Below are 27,719 nucleotides of genomic sequence, written 5' to 3' on the forward strand. Positions count from 1 at the left end.
TCACTCAGAAGTTTATAAAAATGAATAGATAATTAGTTACTGAAAGATAATAAAATAAAATAAAATAATTATCACATTTGTGATTGCTGGCTCAACTCAAAAACAATGTGAGAATTTTTAAATTTATATAAATAAAAAAAACAACTACGTGATGTTTTTGTCATAACTTTTAGCCATTTTTTTTTCTAAGTTTGATATGGTTAAGTATATTTAAATGCTCAATTGCAATACAGAACGAACCCGAAATGCGTCGGAAGCCCGACAAAAAATAAAAGGGCAAGAGAGAGAGAGGGGGAGAGAGAAGTGTGTGAGAGAGAGAGGGAGAGAGAGAGAGAGATTATTCATTACTGCAATTCCTCCCATAGGTTCCAAAGGAAAACGGAGCTCACTACATTTTGGCATAAACAATCAGATGTACCAATTATGGCAGAGGAATAGGACCTACTTTGGTTGTGAGACAGCAGTGTGAGGAGTGTGTGTGTGTTTGAAAGAGAGAGGGAGCGGGGAAACCAGCGCGCTCCGGGCATTTGGCGAAGGAAGCGCGGAAGTCGGGAGCGCATCAGCGGGGCTGAAGCTGCGGTTCTCGGACGCATAATGTTGCGTAGACACTTCAAATCCTATCCGGGATCAACCGCTCGACAAAATGTCGCTTTTTAGACCACCCGGACTAAAGGATCGCCGGACTGACTCTGTTAAGGGTCTGGAATTATTTTTTAGTTTAACTGGGGGATGCTTATTTTGAGAACTCGTACTGGAGACTAGAAGACTTTAAAATGCTGCCCGGATGGGTCGAAGCCTCTTCGGAAAAGGTGAGGACTAAAATGAGACATAAAAACAATAACACGTTTATAGAGAAAAGACGCGTCGAAATAATTAGTTCCCTAATTCATTTCCATGTTCAATTAATTGCGCTCTTGCGTGGAACTTCTCAAAGGAGCTTTTCTGCTATTACCAATGTTTTAAAATGACATTAAAAGTAGTCTTTTAAATAAATAAATAACGTGAACACTGGAACTGATGGTTTCCAGGAACTCACTGATATTTTAGGCATGGCAGGATTGTATTTTGTGCTTGTTTACCAGTTCATGACTGTTTCTCCTTTAATGCAAATATACCACCCTACATTGATAACTAAAACCTGCGCCAGAGTGTCAATATAATACAATGTCTGCTATGAATGTCAAAGGTGTAAAAAGGGAAGCACTAATTTAAGATAACACAACATTTAAGATAGACCATAAATGGCTGGTGCTCAGCCTCGGTGTTACCCTACACAAACACAAACAACCATCACAGTACACATATCACTATCTATAATATAAACTTGCTCGCTGTAAAATAACATGTTAAAATTAATATTTTTATACCTATATGTTAATGTTATGTAAATTTAAATAATACAAAAATGTATTTATAGATTGGCAATTGTTCCGCCACATAATACAAAATATGTAATAGGAAGTGAAAGAGATTAAAAAGAACATTTCAGAAGTGTGTTTATTGCACTGAGATGTCAAGCATTTCCATGAGGGATTTTCCATGTGTGCACAACCACACCATACACAAATCAGCCACACTTTCTGCACTTGAGCCTTTTTCTTAGAGCAGTTCAATTCAATTCCGTTCAGTTCATCATCCTACATAGATAGTTTAACTTCTGGATGAATATATTGAGCTAGTGAGTAGGTTGGAGTGAACAAATAGCCTTTAGTAAAAGATTGAATCTTACCTGGCTGAATTAAAATATATAATAGTATAAGAAAAAACAAGTGAGATCATTTTTTTCCTCTGCTGAAATTTTGCAACAATAGATTATGACAACTATTTTCTCACAAAAGAGAGGGCAGAGTGTCAATGAATCAATGAATGTGGAAATGTAAATAGGACAGAGTAGTGTTATAGAATGTAGTGCCATGTACATAAAAAGCATGCCTCCATGGGTCCAATGTAAAAATATTGAACAACAAAGACTAGACTATTCTTCCAGACAGCTTATAGCTTAGTACATATGAGGCCTCAATTAATATTTAATTATATAATTCTGGCTATCAGGCTAACATTCATAACATGATTACATAATTTGCAACTACTATTCTCTACCATTTAAACTTGCTGCTAAAATGGCAGATGCATATCATAAGAGAATTCAGAAGTCAGTGGTTTATTGACTATTTCATATGTGATATCATGGGCAGGGCTGTTTCTCTTTCCCGTGCACTCCCCACCAATTTAATAGAGCAGTTCTCACTGTCCTCAGGTTCAGAATCATTATTACTGAGAGCAGAACTCTGTGCCAGAGCATTGGAGAACAGACCTGTCCATCATCATGGCATTTGACAGATTAAACACCTCAGTGCCCTTTACAAGTCTGAGAGCGTTGAGATGCTGATGTCGCCAGTCACCACTCTCTCCTCACCGAGAGCAAGTGTGAAGCACTGTCCTGCTTTATTGCTGGTTGCTCCTTTTATATTTCTTTCTCATATTTCTTGTCCATATCTTAAAATAGACTATGATAATTAAATCAAAATACTATTTATGTCTAAAGTTCGAAAAGTTTGAAAAGTTTTTATATAAAGTTAAGGTCAGAATTATTAAACCCCTGAATTATTAGCCCCCCTGTTTGTTTTTTTTCCCAATTTCTGTTTAACGGAGAGAAGATTTTTTTCAACACATTTCTAAACATAATAGTTTTAATAACTCTTTTCTAATAACTGATTAATTTGATGTTTGCCATGATGACAGCAAATAATATTTTACTAGATATTTACAAGACACTTCTATACAGCTTAAAGTGACATTTAAAGGCTTAACTAGGTTAATTAGTTTCACTAGGCAGGTTAGGGTAATTAGGCAAGTTATTGTATAACGATGGTTTTTTCTGTAGACTATCAAAAAAAAAATATATAGCTTAAAGGGGCTTACAATATTGACCTTAAAATGGTTTAAAAACTGATTTTATTCTAGCCAAAATAAATCAAATAATACTTTCTCTAGAAGAAAAAATATAATCAGACATACTGTGAAAATTTTCTTGCTCTGCAAAACATCATTTTGGAAATACTTTAAAAAGAAGAAGAAAAAAATCAAAGGTGGGGGTGGGGTGGGGGTTAGGGCTAATAATTCTGACTTCAACTGTATATAATAATAATAATAATAATAATAATTCATAAATTTGAAATATAAATTCTGCATTAAATATTACTATTAATGCAGCAAGCTGCCATGTTGCTTGGCAACAGTAAACAGCCTATAGGCAATGTAATGAACTATGTTAGGCACTCTGAAGAAGAATACACAGTACAGTACAAACAGAATTTAATAAAATGTTGGAAGAGCAAAAATATCCAAGTTGAACTAATAATCTCACATGAACATAGTTCATACATTATTTTGAGTGTACAAAGATATACTCTAAAATGGTATATGAAGTGTTATTTTCTAATACAGTGAACATGCAGAATGGCTAATGTTGACTGGACTAACAAACACAAGTCCAATGTTATAAATTTTAAATAAAAATCTATTCAAGTAAAATGTTGAAGATATATTAAACATCTGTGGAACTAGTCAATAATAATTAGTTTTCTGATAGTGTGACTTAAGTGCGACACAAATAAGGACTAACACACTACAAAAGATTGTAACACACAACCGGAAATGAATTGTTGTTTATCTTATCAATCAGTTAATGCTAAAAAAGTAAATGTTATTTTGTGATTCACATATTTTCTTATGGAAAGTATAAGAATGAAAATAATAGGCTGTTACTGACATTGAAATAACATCTAATCTATTTTTATCTTTCTATAAAATAGGTAAGTGGCTCAAAATGCTCCTGGTGAGGAAGGTTGTGCCTTACGGGAATCGTCCAGCTGCGATGAGAGAGGAGGTCATTTCCGATGAGCCCTCCATTCTTACTGCTTTGGCCCACACACTTTGAAATCATCTCTCCCTAAACTCAGAGTGACAATGTGATGAGCTCTGCTATCATTTCCAGCCTGAGCATGGACAGAGGGATGAGAGGGAGTCGCACGAGTTAATGAGACTATTGCTCTTGTGTTGGGGAGCTTAGGACAGGCAATTACAGGAGGATTACCCAGCGACTTCAACATCGCATACTCTCCACCGAGGCAAGCTTCGAGATCCGCTAAGAACTCCAGTGTGGTGGATTTTATTTGATTTTTTCCTCACCCTTTTTAATTACGTGCACTGTTGTTGTTGTCAAAAGTTTGTAAAGTCTTACAAAATGGAGGTACAGATCCGAATGTGGAATAAAGACCTGCCAGCTTTGATCAGCCCGTGGATACCGATACTTCTAGGTCTTCACATGCATTTCTCCTGGGCCACAACCTGTCCAGAGGAGTGCCGCTGTGACAGGACCTTTGTTTACTGCAATGAGAGGAGTCTAACGTCAGTGCCTCTAGGGCTAGGAGAGGGTTATAAGACTCTCTACCTCCACAACAATCAAATCAACAATGCTGGATTTCCCCTGGAAATGCACAACGTTGCCTCAGTGGAGACGGTGTATCTCTATGGCAACCAGCTCGACGAATTCCCTGTCAATCTTCCCAAAAACGTGCGGGTGCTCCACCTGCAGGAGAATAACATTCAGACGGTGTCCAGGGCCGCCCTCGCACAGCTGCTACGCCTGGAGGAGCTCTATCTGGATGACAACTCCATCTCCACTGTGGGTGTGGAGGAGGGGGCCTTCAGGGAGGCCATCAGTCTCAAGACCATTTTCCTTACCAAGAACCACCTGAGCAGCATCCCCATCGGCCTTCCCGAAGAGCTAAGAGAGTTGCGGCTAGATGAGAACCGCATTGCACTTATAACCGAGGACGCTTTCGAGAATGTGACAGGTCTCGAACTTCTTCTCTTGGATGGAAACCTGCTCACGGATGAGGGCATCACCCCCGGGTCTCTCCAGACGCTCGCTAATCTCAAAACATTGTCAATGGCGCGGAACTCCCTCACGGTTCCTCCTCCTAACCTGCCCACCGAGTTTCTAATCAAGCTGAACTTGCAGGATAATCAGATGAATGAGATTCCTTTGACGGCCTTTCGAGGCCTCCATCGCTTGGAGAGACTGGATATTTCAAACAACCAGCTGCAGTCTCTCACACAGGGGGTCTTTGACGGCCTTCACAGTCTGAGACAGCTCACTGTTCGAAACAACCTTTGGCTCTGTGACTGCGACATTAAATGGGTCATACTGTGGTTAAAGTCCCTGCCAGCTACCCTCAATGTCCGTGGCTTCATGTGCCAGAAACCAGAGAGGGTACGTGGCATGGTAATCAGAGAGCTAACCCTGGAGCTCATCCAGTGTCCTAACAGCACCGGCACAGTCCCACAGCCCACACTGCTTTCTTCCTCCACCGCTGAGTCAGCCACTCAAACGGCCTTCACACCCGCACGCACCCGGCCTACACCCAGCCCTCCACCTCTCACGCTACTTCTGCCAACTACAGGCGAAAATATAGAACAGGGGACGAATGATCCGCTCGGCCCGAGGCAGGAGTCGATGCGGATCTCTTTTGTGGTGCTTAACAGTTCGTGCATTCAGGTAAGCTGGGTATCAACATTTGCCATCACAGCCTATAAGGTGACGTGGGTCAAACTGAGTCCAAATTTGATAACCGGCCCCATGCAGGAGTCACTTGTGGAGGGCAAACTTGAGGGAATCACACTTGGAAACTTGGAGCCCAAGTCCACTTATCGTATTTGTGTGGATCCCCTAGATGCATTCAATAATTACCACCCGGGGGATGATACAATTTGCTCAGAGGTGACGACAAAGTCTGCTTCTTTTCACTCTGGCGATAACGCAACTGGGCCTGAGCAGGCGACCCAGCAGGACCCCAGCTCGCCTTTCCTACTGGCTGGCCTGATTGGTGGGGCAGTGCTTGTGGTCCTGGTGGTCCTGTTGAGCATATTCTGCTGGCACATGCACAAGAAGGGAAGGTCAGATTCATCAAAATGGAAATACAGTCGGGGCAGAAGAAAAGATGACTACTGCGAGGCGGGGACTAAAAAGGATAACTCTATACTGGAAATGACTGAGACCAGCTTTCAGATAGTTTCTTTGAATAACGAACAGCTGCTCAAGGGGGACTTTCACATCCAGCCGATTTACACCCCTAATGGGGGTGTTGGATTCAGAGACTCTCAAAGGAGAAACAATAGCACAGCATACTGCAAAAACAGTGTTCCAGAGTCTGACACATGCCATAAATGATGATTTTGAGCCGATAATGTCCTTTGTACTCAGATGTGACTCTTAAATGCACTGTATTTCAAAAGACAGACTGTACAATATGTAATTTATATTCTGAACAATATCGCCTTCCTTTTTTATCGCTTAGTAAAACTTAAATGATTTAAGAATATTTAGTTTCTATGTTGTGTTACTACAATCCAAGCTCATAAAAATATGGCAAGAGGATCTTAGCAACGACCAATCTTTAAGCACAAAATCAATGTCAAGTGCCCCATTTTTATAAATAATTGAGAGAGACGGTGTGTGTGTGTGTGCGTGCGTGTGCGTGTGTGTGTGTGAGAGAGAGAGAAGAGGTCTGAGGAACAGCAGGCAGTTCTAACTATGACCACAAGGTGGCATCTGTTCTCATCACCACTATTAATTTGAGACCTCAAGCTACAATCTTTGTTTCAGCATCTCACATCTTTACCTAATAGCTCAGTTCACAAGGACAAAACCTGCAAAATAGCTAAACTGTCCTGGGTTGATGCAGGACTAGAATAATTAAAAGATGTTATTTATATGGTAAGAAATTTAGGATATGGGCTAATTTCCTTATAGCTGCACTCCTCTGTGGAGATACAAAACATGCTAACTGCTCTGCAGTACAGTAGATCTGCAGTGACAAATGAAATATCTTCATAGAAGATCTAGGCAGTATTTACTGCTGTTTATCTGTGTTTGCATAAGAATTGCATTCAAGCTTAAGGAGATGCAAAGGCTACATTTCTGGCATTTGTTTTTGTCTTAGATTCATTTTAGTGTCGAAAGACGGTCTTTATAGATACAAACAGTCATGCTAACATGTCACAGGTCCACATTAATAGCCCATTTTTCTATATTCTGCTCATTATTTTACACATTTAAACAGTGATTAACTAAATCCAGCTAACATTTTTAAAAATCTGATTATAAGAAATGTTCCTACTGTATAACATTAGAAATTTGTCTTTCATAAATAACCAATTGAAAATGCATTCATGGTAAGGGAACATGCTAAAAATGACCTCTATTTTAAATGAACACATTACAAATCAAATCTAAAATCTCTTTAAATATGATCTTGGAAACTCACACTGCCACAGATTTGGCATTTGGAAAATAAACGTTGCAGATAGGCAGAATTTATAACTTTTATTTGTTTCTTAACTGCACTCCCAGTACAGCGTGTGAAGATTGCAGCATTATAATGTCTCTGAAATGAGATCTTGTCAGAGCTCTGAGCAGGTGTCAATGAGCCATAGCACAGCAATAAACACGATTCTGGAGTTAATACTATCATTGACCAGTTTTATGACAATTCTTCGCCTGATCTGGCCCATTTTCCACTTCTGAACCCATCTCCACATGATTATATGATGCTATACATGTAGTCATGTCATTTAATATCATGGGTAAAATGCTTTTAACATTTACGATGTGCATGTGTGAAGCGATTTACAAGTATACCCATAACTCACATAAAGTAATAATGTGAATACAGTGCGAAGGATCTCAATATATTTTTTGAAGTTTAGCTCATTAATGGAAGTTAATGCTTTAGGTATCATAAATTGACACGGTGGCGCAGTGGATAGCAATGTCGCCTCACAGCAAGAAAGTCGCTGGTTCGAGCCTCGGCTGGGTCAGTTGGCATTTCTGTGTGGGGTTTGCATGTTCTCCCCGTGTGGGGAGTTTTGCTGGATAAGTTGACGGTTCATTCCGCTGTGGCGACCCCTGAATAACAAAACGACTGAAAAAAATTAATGAATGAATGAAACTCATAATATAAATTATAAAATTTCGTACCATAGATTGAAATCAAAGTTAAATATTAAATGGTAATGTTATGTAAATTTACAATATAATACTGTAAAATAAAAACAAATGTATACAGTATGTGACCCTGGATCACAAAACCAGTCTTAAGTTGCATGGGTATTTGTGTTGCCATAGTCAAAATAATTTTTGTCCCCCAAAACGTATTAGAATATTATGTAAACATCATATTATGTAAACATGTTCAGTGAGGATCATTTGTAAATTTCCTTCTGTGAATATATCAAAATTTAATTTTGATTACTAATATAAGTTGTTAGGAATTTATTTTCAACTTTAAAGGTGATTTCCTTATTATTATTATTATTATTATTATTATTATTATTATTATTATTATTATTATTATTATTATTTTAAACCCGCAAATTCCAGATTTTCTAATAGCTGTGTCTCAGCAAAATATTGTCCTGTATGCTAACATACCAAACAGCAATAAATAAATAAATAAATAAAATACAGCACATAACATACCGAACATCTTATCCTAATTATCATACAGCAACAGAAAGCTTATTTAATCAGCTTTCAGATGATGTATACATTTCAATATCCCCTAAAAAATATCCATATGACTGGTTTTGTTGTCCTTGGCCACATATGACTTAAAATATCAAAATAGTATAAGTACTAATGTGTATCAGCCAAAGTTATCATTAGCCTATATTAATTTAGTAATAGCTGAATGATTTTACCATTTTTTTAATTATTTTTTTTTTGAAAGAAGAACAAGGTGAAATAATACATACAAAGTAGCTTTGACGAGACATTTTTGGCTACATTTTTCCCAATGAACAACCTCCCTCCCCTTTAAAAAATAAACAAATTAATAAATTAACAAATTAATAAATTAATAAATGTAAAAAATAATAAATAAATAAATAATAATGAATTAAAATAACAATAAATTAAATTAATGAAACATTTACATAGTCACAGAGTTTTGATAGTACAGTGAGGAAGTTTTTAACGCCAGTGTTTGCCCATTGAGTTCGCTTGCATTATCCGATTTTACCATTTAAACTATATAGTTTCCCAAAAACATATGCTAAGAAAACAATAGTTCATTACAAAAATACAAGACAGCAAGTCTAGTAACAAGACAAATGCGTAAAATAAAATTACAGTCACTCACAGTAAAAAAAAAAAAAAAAACTCAAGAATTCTAGAAAACCATATTAATATCAGCAGGCATGTACTGAACTATCAAACTAGTCACTGAAACTAACATTGGAAAACAAAGTTTCATTCTCTTCACATTTTCTTTAAAAAAAATGGCTACAATTACAGCATATATGGATAGAACTGGGCTATTTTTTGATGGATTGCATCATTAGTTTGGCTTCACAGTATTTGAGTAGTGCAATTTTGTGGCTAATAATTTACATGCATAAATAACACAATAAACTCGCACCCTGAGCTCCTCAGCATGACCTTTCACTCCCATCAGGCAGTGCATGGGCGAGACAGTAATTAGCCATTAAATCAGTACATCTGGGCCTTCCAGCTGTGTGGTCAGCTTTAAACGAGCTAGATAATAAACCATCATTCTTCACCTCTTGCTGTCCCACCGCAGAGACCCAGGGAAAGGCCAGGAGTGCCGGACTGCTTTATGAGTTCAGTGTCTGGGTTCAGAGCAGCACCCATTTGTTATCATAAACAAATATTGGAGAGAGCCATCTGACTGCATGCTTCATTACAGTCAATTCATACAACAATTATTACTGCATATGAACATATCAGTAAGCTGTTCTGCTCACTGCATACTGTTTTTATCTGTAGTTTGGCTGGGAAAACGTATATGTTATGTGATTTCATACTAATTAGTGTAACATTCCAGGTTTAAACGGATTGAAAGCAATCGTGGGATGATTCTGGCTTTAGACTTCATGCTATTGTCTGTTACAATAGTCACTTTGACATATAATGAGAATTTGAATCTTAATATTGAATTCTAAATTCTTCCCATTCACTGTAAAAATGCTGGATTCCATAGAAATCCTTTATGTTGTCCCAACACAAATCGATTAAGTTTATTCAATTTTTGTACAAATATAAGTGGGTTGAACATGAAACAATTAAGTTGTCCCTCCAAAAAACTTAAGAATTGTGTTGTTTCAACTCATTTTGAAAATATGTAGCTTGAACAAACAGCAAAAGTGATTTTTGAGTATGGCAAAAAAAATATCAGACTTTGTTACTACCTCATCAGTAGGCCCACACTGCGCACACAGATTTTAGCCCATCATTGAGTCTGTTTATTTACTTGTGTAAATGTGTGTAAATTTATATTTATTCAGTTTTTAAATTAATTACAGTAATATTATTGACTAGTATGAAATACGAATATTCATACGATTTATTTACAATATATTTTGTGACAGGGGCGTTGCTAGACATAAAGCTCTACTGGGGCACAGCTCCCCCTAAATAAAATAAATAAAATAAATAAAATAAATAAATAAAAAAAAAAATAAAAAAAATAAATAAAAAAATAAAATAAATAAATAAATAAATAAATAAATAAATAAATAAATTATATGTTTTAACAAAAAATATATAAATAAATGACAGTATTGTTATTATACAGTTATTATTCTAAATAAATAACAGAAATTAATCCTAAATGTAACTGGAAAACAATCTAAAGACACAGCTGGAGTGATGCTAAGATAATTTAAGAAATCTTTTGCAAGAATATTAATTTCATTAGAATAAAATTCTATAGACAACTCTATAGAATACAAAAAAATATGTTTATACAATTATCAGTTGTGTTGTCTTAGTCCCTCATCCCCTTTTTGCTTCATACAAAAAATCTATCAGGAGCAACGCTTAGTCTGAATAAAATTGTATCACCACCATATTATTTAGACTTTATTTTGTCGACTTGCAAAGCTCACTGTGTGCCGACACCCCGCATAAGCCAGTTTCACAACGCATGAGCGACGTGGTTATTTTTCGACGTGCATGTTCACAACTGGGACACCAGGAGCAAAGAAGTGTGTCAGCGTCAAGCAGGAGCGGTGCGTATTCTGGAATTACCTGGAATTACCACGTATCTCAAAGCATTTACTGGGGCGCTAACGATTTTTACTGGGGCACGTGCCCCAGTAAATGGGGTCTAGCGACGCCTCTGGTTTGTGAGTAATATTTTCTGTCTATTAGTAGATATATTATATGAGAGACTTGCTTTGTTTACCAAATAAAGTGGATCTAATTAGATTTGCATTGTAAACATTAAATAAAAGTTAAAAAGGTATTACTTTTTATTTCATCTTCTAAGGTTTTAGTTATGATACCCCCAAAACAATTCTGCAGAAATCTGCAGAAATAGCAAAAAAATATCCGCAGATTCCATCTGGCCCTACTCATCAGTCATATCTTTCTACTCTTAAAAACTCTTAGGCTCTATCCGTAATCGCCTACTACTTAGCAGCTACTGCATTTAAATTTAAATGTACTGTACTACTCGGCCGTAAGAAAAGTACGTTCTATACAGTATGAATGTGAGCAGTATGAATTGATTTTGTCATCATCACGTGACCTGCCCGTGTCAGTTGCGTCCAGTGTTTAATTTGTAAATGAATAAGAAAAAAGGAAATAAAAGTTACTGTGACCGACGTCCACCACATAATTTCAGTTTTCCCGGAAAATGACGTCATTAAATGGCAAAAAATAGCATTATATTTCTGAATGGTCTTTGATTATTTTGTGCCATATAACGTTATGGGTCAGTCATGGATTTTAAAAACATGTAATCACACATATAAATTGTATAAACAATCACTATTCAGTTCCCTATTATGTGCCAAGTGAAAAAAAATTATAATTAAATGACTCACTCAGTCTAATCTTCAAGAAGAGCCCACAGTTACCTCTTCTGTCATGTTTTCTAGCTGGCTTGAGATCGTTTTGCTTCTGTCTCCTGCTATCCTGATCCATTCGCGCAGTTTCATGTTCTCAAGAACTCTTTTGATCAGGCTCATTATCAGATTTACTCGTGGTTTTAAAAATTTAAATATGCTTGACTGCCATTTCCATTTTTCCATTTTGAAAATACAAATATTATTTAGGTAGGCCACTATGCCATTAGTTATTTTCGCTGCTCACTGCCGCACGCAACAATCACCAATGTGACTTTACTTTAAATTGCGCATGGTGACTACCATCATGTGTGTGTGCAATTCACACAGACTTCACTTACACTCATTCACATTCTCTCTCTCTCGCACGCACATACACATGTAGTTATTCACCACACACAAATTAAAGACGGAATTATTAATATAAATACCTGAACGCAAAACACGAATATCTGACATTTTCTGGAGCAGGATCCCACAAGATCCGGCTGAAATTAAGCACTGGCTGCGTCGCTTCACTACCATTCATGAATTCTCTCACGTATCGTCCATCTAATGTGCACTTCAGAATCTCACCAGAAGTAGTAGATCATCCTGTTACTTCTCGCAACTTCAGACACTGTTCAGATACTGTTTTTAGTATACAGTATGGAAGTATGCAATTTCGGACACAGCCTTAATGTGATGTTGTTGAAAAGGCTGTTGATGTTGTTGAAAAGTAGTGGCTGACTTGTGGAAAATTTATGCAACATAATTTTCTTTCATAACGTCACCTATGTAGTAGAACATACAATGAATTTTTAAGTTGCGGTATGCAAGATTGTAGTACACATTCACATTTGTCACACAGCGCCTCCTCCCATTTGATGCACATGCAGGTTGCCAGATTGACAACACCAACAGGAATGAATGTGCTTGATGATCGAGTTGATCAGCTAATGTTTACATTTGTAATAATTTCATTGTTCACAAAAAAACACCTCATGAATCTGCAACTCATTTGCTACGGTCATCTGGAGGTCACATTTTTGGTCGTAGCTGCATAAACAGAGGGAGCACTTCAAAAGTGAAATAATTAACAATAAATTCAGTTGGTTAATCTGACAGTGGGCAGGGTTACACCAACTAAAACAAACACCGATATTCTGACACCGAACACACGTTTTTAAACAGGGTGTCTGCGGGGTCTTAAAAAGTATTAAAACTTGATTAATCAATTATGAGAAAATTAAGGCCATTAAAAGGTATTAAAAAGTCTTAATTCTGTGTTGTCCAAAGTGTTTGACTCTAAAAAAGCATAAATATATTTATTTTCCTCCAAATATTAACATTCGTGTGCTTGATCCATGTGATTGGTTCGGATTGGGGCACGTCCGGTCAAACTCCTCAATCCGGGTGAATTTGCAACAAACGCGGGGAAGATGATGTGAAGCTCTCCACATGTAGCAAACACAAAGAGCAAAACAGACTGGAAAATGTAAGTTTGCGTAAAAAGAAAGACGAGTTTAAACAGTGGCTAAAGCTTATTATTTCAAGGTTTGTTTCTACTGAGCTTATCAGACGAAGATGATTGGCTGGCATTAGATTTGCTACTAGCATATGTTTGTGCAAAAATGTAAGACTGGAATTACTGATGACCCATTTCAGGTATTTTGGAATCTGTTCCCTTTTTTCGAGAGACAGTAGCTCCATTTATCTCTTCTTTGGTATTTGCAGACATTTTACATTCACAAACAGCTATTTTACATACTTCATGAAAGGTCATATCGGGCACTTTAACTTAACTTAACAGCCATAATATTATTAGAAAAAAATTACCTAAGTACTTTATTAAATAAGCTTCACATTTTTTAAATATTTGCTTTAGTTTATTTATTTTTATACTGTAGGAACATGTTGGTCAAATATATTGTGGTAATACATGAATGCTGTCAACTGAGTTTAACTTTTATTGAACATTTCTTTGACCTGTGTTGTAATCAGAGGTCATGTTCCAGCGTGATCTCTCGGAGGCTGGTATGGACATGGATTGAGAGACGCTGTGATGGCAGACGGATGGAGGTGGCAGCCTGGGATATTAATTTTCAGCATGCCAGAGGGTTCTAGCAGACCTGATCTGTCACAATGGGCCTGAGCTGCACCCTAAGGTGAAAAAACAGTTGGGTGTGTAGGAATGAATTGAATAAACACAGCGTAACGTGAGCCGATAGTGGAAACTAAGTCAGCTGAACAAATTACCCATCTACCCCATTGTGCAAAGCTGTGCAGCATCAAAAGAGCTTGAGGGACCAAAATCAAGTCCATAAATGTTTTCTATCCACTTCACAAGTCACCACGACTATGATTAGTGTCATGCTTTTGCAGTAAGAGGATGTCTGCAATAGAGCTGGAAAATAAAGCTGAAAATAAGTGATCATATTTGGTCTTCAACAGCAGTATGTGTTAATATCGATAGGTTCTCATTGCCATGATTGCTGTTTTCCCAAGTTAGACCTCTAATCATTATATCTGATTCACCGTGGAGTCATGAAATCCATTGTTTGCCTCTAATAATGGAGGAAGTCAAATTCAAACATAAACTCAGGAAAGTCTCATAAATCAATAAAAAAGAAAGTTGATTCCCAATAGAGAAAGAAAAAAAATGCAATTATGAATAAACTGTAACCATTAATAAATAAGCACTAAATAACACAATATAATTTATTACATCAATATAATATAATAATGTATGTTATAATGTGTTATATTGCTTAAACCATACGTGTTGGGTTTAATAAATATTTACAGTTGAAGTCAGAATTATTCGCCCCCCTGTTTATTTTTTTCTCCAATTTCTGTTTAACGGGGAGAAGATTTTTTCAACACATTTCTAATGATTACTGTTTTAATAACTCCTCTCTAATAACTGATTTAATTTATATTTGCCATGATGACAGTAATTAATATTTGACTAGACATTTTTCAAGACACTTCTATACAGCTTAAAGTGACATTTAAAGGCTTAACTAGGTTAATTAGGTTAACTATGCAGGTTAGGGTAATTAGGCAAGTCATTGTTTAATGATAGTTTGTTGTGCAGACTACCGAAAAAATATATAGCTTAAAGGGGGTAATATTTTTTTCCTTAAAATGTTGTTTTAAAAACTTTAGCTTAATCCTAGCCTAAATAAAACAATTAAGACTTTCTCCATAAGAAATAATATTCTCAGACATTTCTTGCTCTGTTAAACATCATTCGGGAAATAATAAAAAAATAAATAAAATTCAAAGAGGGGCTAATAATTCTGACTTCAAATATCAATATATATATATATATATATATATATATATATATATATATATATATATATATATATATATATATATATATATATATATATATATATGTGTATATATGTATGTATTTATGTGTATGTATGCATGTATGTATGTATGTACATATGTACATATGTATATATATATATATATATATATATATATATATATATATATATATATATATATATATATATATATATATATATATATATATATATATATATATATATATATGTGTATATATGTATGTATTTATGTGTATGTATGCATGTATGTATGTATGTACATATGTACATATGTATATATATATATATATATATATATATATATATATATATATATATATATATATATATATATATATATACACATATACATATAAACACACACACATTTACAGACATATATACATACATACACATAAATACATACATATATACACATATACATCATATATATACATCATATACATCATATATATATAAAACAAAAAAGAAGATCTTTTCTAACAAAGTTCTTTCCATATGGTAGTATTAGCTGGAAGCCGACTATGAGTAATAGAGTAATAATTGGGGAAAAAAGTTAAACAGTAAAAACAGTAAAACACTAAAAAGCAAAACACTAAAATCCCCACAGGGATTTTACGAGTCTTTAAAGGCTTTCAGCACTTACAAAACAATAAATTAGCAACAGTGAGCTGCTTTCAATACAGTTTTCCTTCCTTTGTCTTCTTGAGCCTTAACAAAAGAGATTATTGTTTAGCAATGTGGGTATTTCAAATGACACCATGATTTGGTTGCACAAAATAGCGTTTCCAATTATTCAAAGGATTGAGCTTTTGTTGCAGAGCCAATATAAATGGAATAAACTGGTATTTGCTGGGTAATCCCAACTAATAACAAATTAAATGTGATGCAAATGTGTCATGTGAAATATGGCTACAAAATAAATGCTAATGCATCATAATATGTAAGAAAAATTACCACTGTTTTACAGGTATAAGTTTGCTACGGAAATAACATGCCGCATGTGACATAACGGATGGATCAAATCAGAACTAGCAGGACACTCTTGATTTTTCAGCATGGGTGAGTTACAAATAATGATGTGTAAAAGTGAAAGTTAAATTATGCAAAAGGAGAGCGTATTTGCCTGCAGGCGGAGCATCACCTGGATGAATAGCTGGACTGATCTTGTCTTAATGTGCACCGCAGAGCACTTGCTCTCTTCATTAGACAGTCCAGTTTGATAGATCTACAAGGAAATTACATATTGCTGATTGATCTCATACTTATGGGCCATGTAATTGCTTAGGATATTTGTTTAACATTTATTTTATCATGTCTGTATGAAGTCAAATGTGCATGGCTATCTACATTTTTCAGCATGTTGTCTACTGTCTACTTCAACACAATTTTTTTTTCTACTGTGTTTCAAATGATGGGTTGCATTTATAGCTTGAGAAGCATCCATATGAAGGTACTGAAACAAATCATTTTGAATAATTACATTGTGCTACAGAACATGTAATCCATTTACATAGTGGAAACTGGGTGAGAGATGTGATTTGCTATGTGCTTTATTTCTGTCAGTCATGAAATAACGTTATGCTTGGCATTTAAATGTGACATTAGTATGGCAACACTTTATTTTGATGGTCCATTTGAGTATTAGTAGACTGTCTGCTTAATATCTGTTGATACTGCTGCTAAACAGACATTTACTGACTATAAGAAACTTTGCAAGTACATCTCAATTTACATAACCTTAACCCTGACCCCAACTTGACAGTCTACTAATAATCTAATGAGAATTAGTTGGCATGTAGATGCATAGTAACTTAAATTCAACAAACGGACCATCAAAATAAAGTGTGACCCAGATTATTTTCTCTTTGTATTCCCTACAGTAAAATAGTGTAATATTGCTGAGAAAATACTGTTTTTTGGGGTTATTTTGGGGCTGTTTTTGTGGTTATTCATAGTCTACTCTGCTCATTTTATTACTGCAAATATTGAGTAAAAGTACAGATGATTTAAAAGTACAGATACCTTACAGCGATTTAATTAGAAGTTACAAGTCACAAATTTGAAAATCACTTAAAGGTGCTAATGGTGATCGTTTTTAGAAACTTTTTTTGTTGTTATTTCGGTTGAAAGTCTCTTCACATCCTGACAGCAATCATCAAATGAATAATTCAAATGCATTTATAAATATTAATATGTGGAAAGTGTGGCATCAAGAAAAGTCTGTCCAAAAGTCTGTCCAATCAACACAATTAGTCCGAATATTATGATATAAAATATTTAATTGCATACCTCTGTGCACCCTGTTTGTGCAGAAAGGATTACATCATCAGCACATTCACAGATACAGTTGAGTCAAAGAACCACCTACCATCTTGTTTTTTATATCAGTTTTGTATTGTTATTACTGTACCATAAAGTTTTCTCTCTAGTAGCAATGTTGTCTAGTGCATGTTCATGCATTCAAGAGGCATGGCTTTGGATGGCAGTTGGCATTTTCCAAGATCTCCTTTAAGTAAAAGTCTTAGGCTCCGTTTACACTGCCAGTTAATGCGCATGCATTCGGATATTCAGAGATTTGTTTCAGGCCTCCTTCATATGAGGAAATAAATAAGATATAAATTGGATATGTGACGATGCGACTTTCATGTAAACAGGCGAATCGGATTTGAGACATTCTGTTTTGTACGTCATTAAACTTGCGACAATGTAGTGTTTCTCCAGAAAAGCTTTGACACAGCATATCAAATGTTGGTTTGCTCTTCACATATTTCTCAGAGCTAAAAGCAAGACAATTTCTTCCATCGTGGCTAGTGTGGCGCAGATGCTAGAACCTGCCTTTACGCATGCGCGACATTGTAAATTGTATGGCAAGTGTAAACACATGAATCGGTTATGGGTCACAATCAAAAGACCGTGTAAACAGACAACAAATCAGAATTGGGCATTAAGACCTGACGGTGTATACGTGACTTTAGAGTAAATGATTTCATTAGCACTTAATAGTTTTACTTATATTTTATAGGCACCTTTTTGATTTATGAGTCCTGTTTATTTTCTATAATTTACTAAATATTTTCAACATTGCATTAAATCAAGTTCGACAACACCTGATTTAAACATACAAACACTTGCATCTCAGATAAGCGGCTCAGTTTAATGCTCAAAAAGGGCACAAGTAAACTAATCTCCTTCAAAAAGGTCTCATCAATATGGACGATTTAGTCAAATTTGTAATCAGGCTCTACTAGTCGAAGCACTGCGTACTGGATTTGACTTCACTGGCTACAGCCATGTAAAATGACATTCTGTATTTGTCTATAGGTATTTACAACACACTTTACAATATGCAGAGCAGCTTAAAGAGATACAAACTCAGCCTACACAGTTCAGATTCTGCTGTAAACAACTCTAAAAGACAGCAGTTTTATTATTTAAAGTTATTTCACAACATTAACTAAAATTACTCAATCAGCTACCATGTACAGTAAATCAGTTTGATTCAGTTCAATTCAATACCAGTCACAGTGAAGTTACGGATCACCTGCAAGGGTCTAAAGGAAACAGCAAAGCCATTATCTTCTGTAGTTTTATTAAGTTCAAGTTCCTCATATGTAGTATGATACATTGTGTGTGATTTAGACACTACACGTGGCTGCTTCTAATGCACTCTATCGTGTAAAGTACCTTAGGCTCAATGACAAGTTTTGGGCAAAATTAAATTCCAAATGAAATACTTTGATAGTCAGTACACTTGCAAAGTAGCCAAAAATATACCTAAGTATGTAACTAATCACAAACCCAAATCAAAGTTGGCACAGTATAGAAAAAGAAAGTGGTGATTTTCAAATTCACTTTAAGTTTATTTCATTACAGATAATATGGTTCATGTTTTGTCTGGACAACATCCTTTCATTTGTAAATATACATCCTTTCCTATCATTCAGACTTGCAAATGGTTGGAACAGAAGCAATTTAGGGTCAAGTAAAATGGTGAAATAATGATGTGATTTGAAACAGGTGATGTCAACAAGTGATTGTAATGATGTTTGGTACAAAAGCAGCATCCAAGAAAGGTCTAGTCCTTTAGGAGCAAAGACGGGCCAATAATCCCAACACATGCATGAGAAAATTACTGAAATGTTTAAAAACAATGTTCCTCAAAGAAGATGGGAAGACATTTGAATAGTTCACCTTCAACGGTGCATAACATAATTAAAAGATTCAAGGAATCTGGAGAAATTTCAGTGCGGTAAGGACAAGGGCGCAAGCCTAAGGTAAACAACCACGATCTCCGATGCCTAAGGTGGCACTACATCAAGAATCCTCATTCATCTATAAGCAATATCACCACATGGGCTCAGGACTACTTTGGCAGGCCTTTGTCAAGTACCATAATACACAGTTATTTCCACAAAGCCAGTTAAAACTGTACTGTGCCAAAGCTCTATGTTAACAGTGTCTAGAAGCGATCGACTTCTCTGGGCTTTCCCCACCCCAGCTGGGGGTGCACCACCGGCCTGCCTCGCAACCCTCTGGTGGAGCCTGAGTGTGTGCGATGGCACCCAAAATATGGTGAACTATGCCTGGGCAGGGCCAAGTCAGGGGAAACTGGTGGAGGCCCGCCGCAGTCCTGACGTGGAAATCAGTCATCCGACTTGGGCATAGGGGCGAAAGACTAATCAAACCATCTAGTAGCTGATTCCCTCTGAAGTTAGGATAGCAGGCGGTCACTGGTGAAGTGGATTTATCTGGTAAAGCCAATGACTAGTGGCCTCTGGGAAACGGCCTCAACCTATTCTCAAACTTTAAATGGGTAGAGGTGCAGGAACTGGGTGTGGAATGTGATGCACATATTTACTTCAGTATTTGACATCACTGTTAAGTGGATGAGCTGTGTTGAGAATAATGGAACCTCATTGTATCAAGGCATCCTGAAATTGGAAAGTTACATCAAAAATCAAGGCATTATAAGGTTTATGAAAAAAAATTATAATGTATGTGTGCACTTAGATTCTCCTGTTTCCCTTTTCTATGGGCAGCAGTGGGGGGAAAGACAGTTTGTCCCTTTGCAATTATCAATAATTACATTTTCCTCTAACTGCATTGTGAGGCAAATATTAGACACAAAAATCTTTCCAAGAATTTATGTTATAAATACTTGCCTGAACACAATAATGAAGCAAAGAAAGCTGATGTAGTGTATTGTGTCTACAACAGAACTGCAGGCAGTCTAGCAGCAGCAGGATGTGTTCATCCATTTGCCCAGAGCTCACATATAATTATGTTATTCATCTTCTCTAGGGGCAGTAGCAAGAAATCTATTGAAAGACGTTCGATTTTGTTTCGTATACTAGAAAAATGTGTCTATGGTGTCTTCTCTGGTTATCATTGCAAAAACTTCCTTAGTTTTGGATATAGACCATTTCAATGTGGTGATGTCATTGGCCCATGAACATTTCCTGCTTGTTATCAAACTATTTCAGAACTGTAACAAGAGGCAATTCAATCATAACTTGGATTGGAATGTTAAAACAGCTATCATACCATTATTCATGAACATGTGACTCTTTTTGGATTCTTGGAAGCTATAGAAATTACAAATGTAATACAGGAAATACATTGGGATCATTGTTTTGTTTACATCCCTCAAAATGGTCTATAGAAGTGTGCAGTCGTCTCTGACTGAAAAGCCTTACATAAAGGGATTGTTCACCCAAAAATAAAAATTACCCTCAACACAAAATATATATATGAAGAGTTCAGATGCAAAACCCTCTAAATCCATCAGACCTCTTTTCTTGTAAATGAGCATTTTCAATCAGACTCCTATAATTAGGTTCAGATGTTTCATTTTATAGATAACGAAAAGGTTATTATCCAGTAAATAAAATAACTTTTCATAAATGTCACTTTAGACAATTTTTTGTTTTTTAATAAATTAGATTTTCTTTTGCGTCAAAACCAGCTAAATCCAGCTCTGCTTTTTTTGCAAAAACCTCTAAATCCACCAATCGGGACAAGACAGTGTATTTAGTTGAAAATTACTTAAGATGCAATTAAAAATTATTTTTCCAAACATAAAACACACTACACAAACCACCTAAATTTAAAAATACATCGGTCAAGTAAGTGGCGGTTCATTCCATTGTGGTAAATCATTGAAAAAGAAGAAGAAAATTAATGAATCTGTCAATTAATTAAATCTTAAGAATCAGTTGTCATGTCTGACATTTGGGATTTAGATTTAATGCAAGTAGAGCAATGTAAACATTTCAACCATTGTAAACTAAGCTTGTTGGATTCAAATATTGTAGTTTAAAACATTGTGAAACATCAATATCTGTGCATTGTCCATTAATATAAAAAGCTTTTCAGATGTATAGGTAATATGAAGTAGGCTAATATAAATGTATAGTTGTATGCATTATATTTATCTTTTAAAAAATAGCTTACATTAGCAGATACATCACAATGTGTAGAAGCTGAATTTTAGAAGCTGTCATTCATTCATTCTCACCATACTCAAAGTCTTGGTCTCTTTTTCGTCTCTTGTTTATCCTCATAGCATCCATGTGGGATAGAAGAAAGGCATCTTAACTCTGTCTTTCGTGAAACGGTGTTGCCGTTTAATGTATAGTAAATCGGACTCATTTAAAAGAGCGTCACTGCGCAAAGAAACATTATGAAACACACACGAAGAAACACTTCCGTTTGTACACTGTTTTCTTTTTCTTATAATGCACAGAGTTTTGAGGTAAGGCACATTTTTCATTTGCCATTAACTAACAGTGGGACAGGCTCATCCAGTTCAGCAAACTTCATCTTTAAAATCTAAATTGAAAGCGGAATAAAACAGTAACCTCATAAAACCTGCGCATCAGCGCGCTGCTACATTGAAAACATATGATTCAATTCGCGCCTTCTGATTGGTTCTTGGGATATAGCGGCTTTTGCTGTCAAAGACAACTGGCGTTTATTGGCTTTTGCATACAAACTGTTATTTCTGAATGCGCTGACAATGCGATTTAGATGATTTGAAGCAAATCTATTTGTTGATGGTGTACTACGTGCCTAAAGCATTCACTCAATGTCATTAGCTCATTTTTGGCGGAAGTGGCGTTTAGTGACTTTTACATCTGAACTCTTCATATGTATATACTGTATAAAAACACAGATAACAAAAAATTATTTAATTGTTATTCACAAAATTTTGCTAATATTTGTATTGCAAAATGTTTTTAAATAATAATAATTATTGGTTATTAAAGGAAGAATAACACCAGCTATTATGACAAATATATGACTCACAAGTAATATTTGGTTCAATATTTTAACAACAACATATCTGAAAATTGTTGTTGTTATCATCATCATCATCATGGATAGTCTGAGTGGAGGATAATCCCTCTTCCCTCATGCATCTTCTTTCTTCTTTCTAAAAAGCTAGCTCTTGTCTGACCTGTCTTCCACTAAATGTGTAATGCTTGTGTATAGTCCGGGGTAGGGTGGGGGGTGTAGGGTCCAATTTTGCTGCATATAAAAGTGTTTGTGACAAATAAAGGCTTTTTTCATCATTTTCATCATCATCATCATCATCATCATAAGAACCAAAATATATTCTTTTGCATCTCCAAACCACTAGTTTTCCTCTTCCTTTTATATAGCAGAAGCAGGTTATGTTTTTATTAGGAGTCTTTCCTGACTCTGCTAATCTGTAATGACAACTTGCGGTCAATTCTGTCAATGCGAATGGTTAATGAGAAGCCCACTAGGCAATGTCTAAAACGTAATTTAATTCAAATCAGTGTCAAATGAAGATATTGAGAAGCTCCAAGCGAAGACTCCCACAAAGCATTGCGCTCATGACCCAAGAATCCCCTTCTCCTACCCATTAGCCCCTGCCCATGAAATTACAGTCACTCAGTGAAGTTGTATTGTTCTCATAAAACCAGTGTGTATTCTCCACATAGTTTCTACACTATGATTCACATTAATGTCTATAGCATATTATACAGTATATGATGTCCATTGGAGCTGTTTTCAGGTTTCAAGAATTCACATTCTAAAAACATTTTTTAAATAATGGCCTCTTGGTTACATTCGCATATCATATTTATTGAAACTTGTGTCTGCCATTGAATTTAAAAAAAGTTATTTAAATCTTACAATTTTGACTTTGTTGCATTTACTTCACATCTAAAAATAGAAAGGTTTTGTCTCATGAAAAGATGTTTTAAAACATGATTTAAAAAAATAAAATTGCGAGGAAAAAGAAATCAAGTATTAATGAAAAAGCCTATAAACTTACATTGCACAGAATAAAATCTTAATTCTGAAGGGGAAAAATGGCAGAAGAGATATGAATTCAAATGTGAGATCACTAAATCAGAACTTCCCAATTACTCAAAGTGTGTTACAAGTGTCAGTTTTACCAAGTATCAAGGTTGCTAAGAAATCGCAATAATTTATAACATGCATCTGACAGCTACAATCAATTAAAAGTTTAAATAAAAATGTCACAAAGATAAAATATAATTTGAAGAGACAATGAATCCAGATCGAGCTACTTGAAATTTGCATGCATATTATAAATGCAATAGCATGCTGAACCCCATTCAGGGGTGTGTTTCCCAAACAACTACATAACTCGTGGCTGAACTATCATAGTTCCATGCACCGTTTGGGAAAAGAACGTTGTAGTGTTTTCCAAAACCATATTTGCTTTGTCACAGATCCATCGTTTGAACCATGTTAGTCATACCATAAAACATCTTAATGATGCTTTAAATGGGGTGGAGTAACAACTTCTTTGGAGACAATATTAGTAATATTATTATTATTATTAATTTAATGTTATTATTATTGTTTATTTATTTTTTTTAGGTGTACTTTTACAATTTGACACATTCAAACCACTGCAGAAATGTTCTAACCAACAAGCCCATGCCATATACAGTATAGATATATTTCTTAATAAATAACCTACTAAAATTATTTAGCATACGTTAATGCTTTTAATTTATTGTTTTCACAAGCTTTGGAGACGTACTGTAAACCCCGCTTTTAAATCAGAGGTCACTATAGCTTTCGTCATGAGCCACGGCTGCGTTCAAAAGTTCAAAGTGCACTGCTAAGGAAACGCAATTGTCAAAATGAAGATCTCTAAAACTGAACTGTAAAAATACTTTAAAAGCAAATGTCACCTAAGAGAGATGACTTAATTGTTTTTTGTTTTTTTAAATATTTTAAAGTTTAAATGTTGGAAGTTTCAAAAGGAATATGGCATTGGGGGGGGGGGGGGGGGGGAAGAGACTGGGAATAGAACACAACCAGGATCTATGCTTCTGACTACAGTTCTAGAGGTGTAGTTGGAAATGTACAAGTTTGGCATATAGTTTGTTAAGGTTCGTTGGAACTATGGGTTTGGGAAACACCAAATCAACGAACTTTATGTAATGACACATCCTTAGTTGTCTAACGCTATTTTCAGAAAGGCACTTCTGATCAGTGAATTGTTTACTGCATGTAAAACAAATTACAAAAAGTCACGACAACAAATATTTTTGAGTTGCTTATTTTAATAAATCAATCTGGTTTCAACAATTTTTTTTTTCATTTAACTTAATATTAAACTAGTCAATGTGGCTGATGTAAGTTGAGATGGCTGGAAAAGTTCATTTGATTTAACAAAAGCAGGTGACAATTTCACCTCTTCAAATAAATTTTCTACTCAGTTCCTTTAGGAAATATCATAAAGTAAACTTTTCTTACAATAAAAATAGACTGATCAGTTAAATGTAAGTAGAGTAGTGAAGTAAAAATGACTTACTGTGCCCTTCTGCATGATAATTAAATAAAAACAAATGCATATGATAATTTTCATTATTTCAATGTAAACAAGTTTTCAATCCATTGAGTCAATGTTGCTGATTATTTTTCTCCATTTGGTAAAGCAGAAATTTGTCTTTAGTGTTGCTATTTTTACCTGCAGTGAGTGACTCAATTTGTTGTGACTCAACAAGCCATTTCCTTGGGAGAGTCACCAATAACAGGAGCCGTTGAGTACACTGAAGCTGAAATATAGAGCACTTCAAGGGGATTCAAGGATGGCTTAAAAACCCACAATTTTAAACCACAACTATACTGAATTAAGAAAGCTGGGGATTAATCTAAATAATGGGAATTGATTGAAACTCAGCACCTCCAAACTGCTTGAGAAGAATTAAACATGGAGGAAATGTGACTGAAATGTAAAGTGAGGAAGAAAGGAAGGTTAAAGAGGAAAAAACAGAACTTGATATGGAGAGAGAGAAAGAGAGAGAGAGAGAGAGAGAGAGAGAGAGAGAGAGAGAGAGAGAGAGAGAGAGAGAGAGAGAAAATAATAGTCTCTGCTGTGCAATCAAAGCTCATGATTAGTTGATCACAGTCAAGTCCACAACCATTGCAGTGTGGCCAGTCTCAAAGCAAACAGTAACAATCACTTACAGCAGTCTGTAATCAGCAGTGCTTATAGAGCAGAAACTGGAAAAATTCGCATAAAAGAGTTAGTGAAATTAATTAACCATGTCTATGTATTGCTTAGAACACATCATAGCCCCTAAAAGTCACTAATGTATGGGCGTTTCTTGTTTCTTCAGTAAAAATATTGAACCAATGGAAATTTTAAAGAAAGAAAATTAAAAAAATTGATTACATCCATGAATTACAGAAGACGCCCCATTGAAATGTATAAATTTAAATATTATCAGACATACAGTGTGTGAACCTGGATCACAAAACCAATCTTTACTCTGTGTCCAAATAACATGCGAAGCAACAAGATTCCAGCTAAAAGCAATTTGGCTGCCCACACCAAATGCAACGAGACACAAAAGAAACATTTAAATACCAGCCATTCTGAAGCGCAGAATAATGCACTGCACTCACAACCCAATGTTAATGTTATAATCTAATTAAAACATTTTAAACCTCTTTAACTCAGTAGGCTACTGAGGGACTTGTGTTGTTTGCAAGGGCTTGTGTTGTTTGCACACAGTTCAAACTGTTTGCGAGTTATTTTATTTTCAAGATCTGAGGTAAACTACAGTATCTGCTGCTGCTTTTAGTAGAATGGCAACAAATGTCATGTAAAATGGTATTCAAACTCACATTGGTAGCATTAAACACTGAATAAAGCACATAATCGCACCAATCTTTATAGTAGTATATGCTGTTCAGCTACAATGCAGAAATACAGTAGAAACTGTTTCTACAATAGACATTTTGCACATCATTGTTGAGGATAGTTGAGACAAAAATACTTAATTTAAAATGGAAAAGATACCTTTTTTGTACATTTTATGTACTTTTTATGTAGTTAGGACACTATATTGGCAAACTCTATGCCATTTTTGTCAATTATATGGGTCAAAATTCTTGATTTTTCTTTTAAGCCAAACAATTATTAGAATATTAAGTAAATATAATGTTCCATGAAGTTATTTTCTACTGTAAATATAACAAACCTAAATTTTACGTTAATAATGTGCATTTCTAAGCCCTTCATTTTTTACAATATTTAATTTTTTTAACCATCAGATTACAGATTTAAAATAATTGCATCTCAGACAAATATTGTCCTTCCTGTCTGAAGAAAGGTGTTAAAACAGAACACAGAAAGTCTTATGATTTTATTGTTGTGCTGACAATTCGTATAGAAAAAGAGGACTTATGTCTGGGGTGCGGCCAATGGAGGACTGGACAATGATTGACAAATGACGAATTTCACTAAACTTCACCTGTTAATATCAGCTGCGTATATGAATTCAGGAAAAGAAAACTGTTGTGCACCTCCTTAATGTAACTTTTGCATTGCATTGAGGATAACAGAATTTTGTGAATCGAATTATTCATTTGTATTCAATAAATTGTTACGATTTTTGACATTGAAGAAAAACCTCTCCTGACCTTTTTTCTTGAACTTGGAATTGAATGAATATTCCAACACAACAATGTATACATCAAAGGAAACATCATGTTCATTCAGTGATATTTTAATTATAATTTATTCAAATGCTCAATTTACCCCTCCAAAATACTAATTCATTTTAAATCTATAAACTATACTTTGCTACTGTTTACCCATTTTTTAAATATCATTTTTAACATGATAACATTTTACTCTATAAAATTATACATTTTTGTAAACATGAAAGTAATAAATATGTTGTCTCATTTGCTCATAAATTTGTCTGTTGCACTGAAAACCTATTAACTATTATTTCACATACATTTAGACATTTGTATTAATATCACACGAGTAGCAGTGTGATGTGGCTGTATATCGGCACTGGTGGGAGTCGTGAGTTGTCTAAAGGCCACAGGCCAAATGCTTAGTGTCCCATCAGTGATGATATACAGCCACATCGCACTGCCACAAGTGTGATATTGCATTTA

The 27,719-nt window shown here is 35.2% G+C and overlaps 1 protein-coding gene across 1 annotated transcript; it reads left to right on the plus strand.

Annotated features, from left to right (window-relative positions):
• Nucleotides 1-316: 316 nt before the first annotated feature.
• si:dkey-87k14.1 (leucine-rich repeat transmembrane protein FLRT2) lies at nucleotides 317-6,525 on the plus strand. The gene is made up of 2 exons (XM_056477501.1): nucleotides 317-809; nucleotides 3,816-6,525. Exon 2 carries the CDS (start codon nucleotides 4,247-4,249, stop codon nucleotides 6,233-6,235), a length of 1,989 nt encoding a protein of 662 aa, XP_056333476.1. The 5' UTR covers nucleotides 317-809; nucleotides 3,816-4,246; the 3' UTR covers nucleotides 6,236-6,525.
• The last annotated feature ends 21,194 nt before the right edge of the window (nucleotides 6,526-27,719 follow it).

This window comes from Danio aesculapii, chromosome 17 (assembly GCF_903798145.1).
Source record: "Danio aesculapii chromosome 17, fDanAes4.1, whole genome shotgun sequence".
In the NCBI taxonomy this organism is placed as follows: Eukaryota; Metazoa; Chordata; class Actinopteri; order Cypriniformes; family Danionidae; genus Danio; species Danio aesculapii.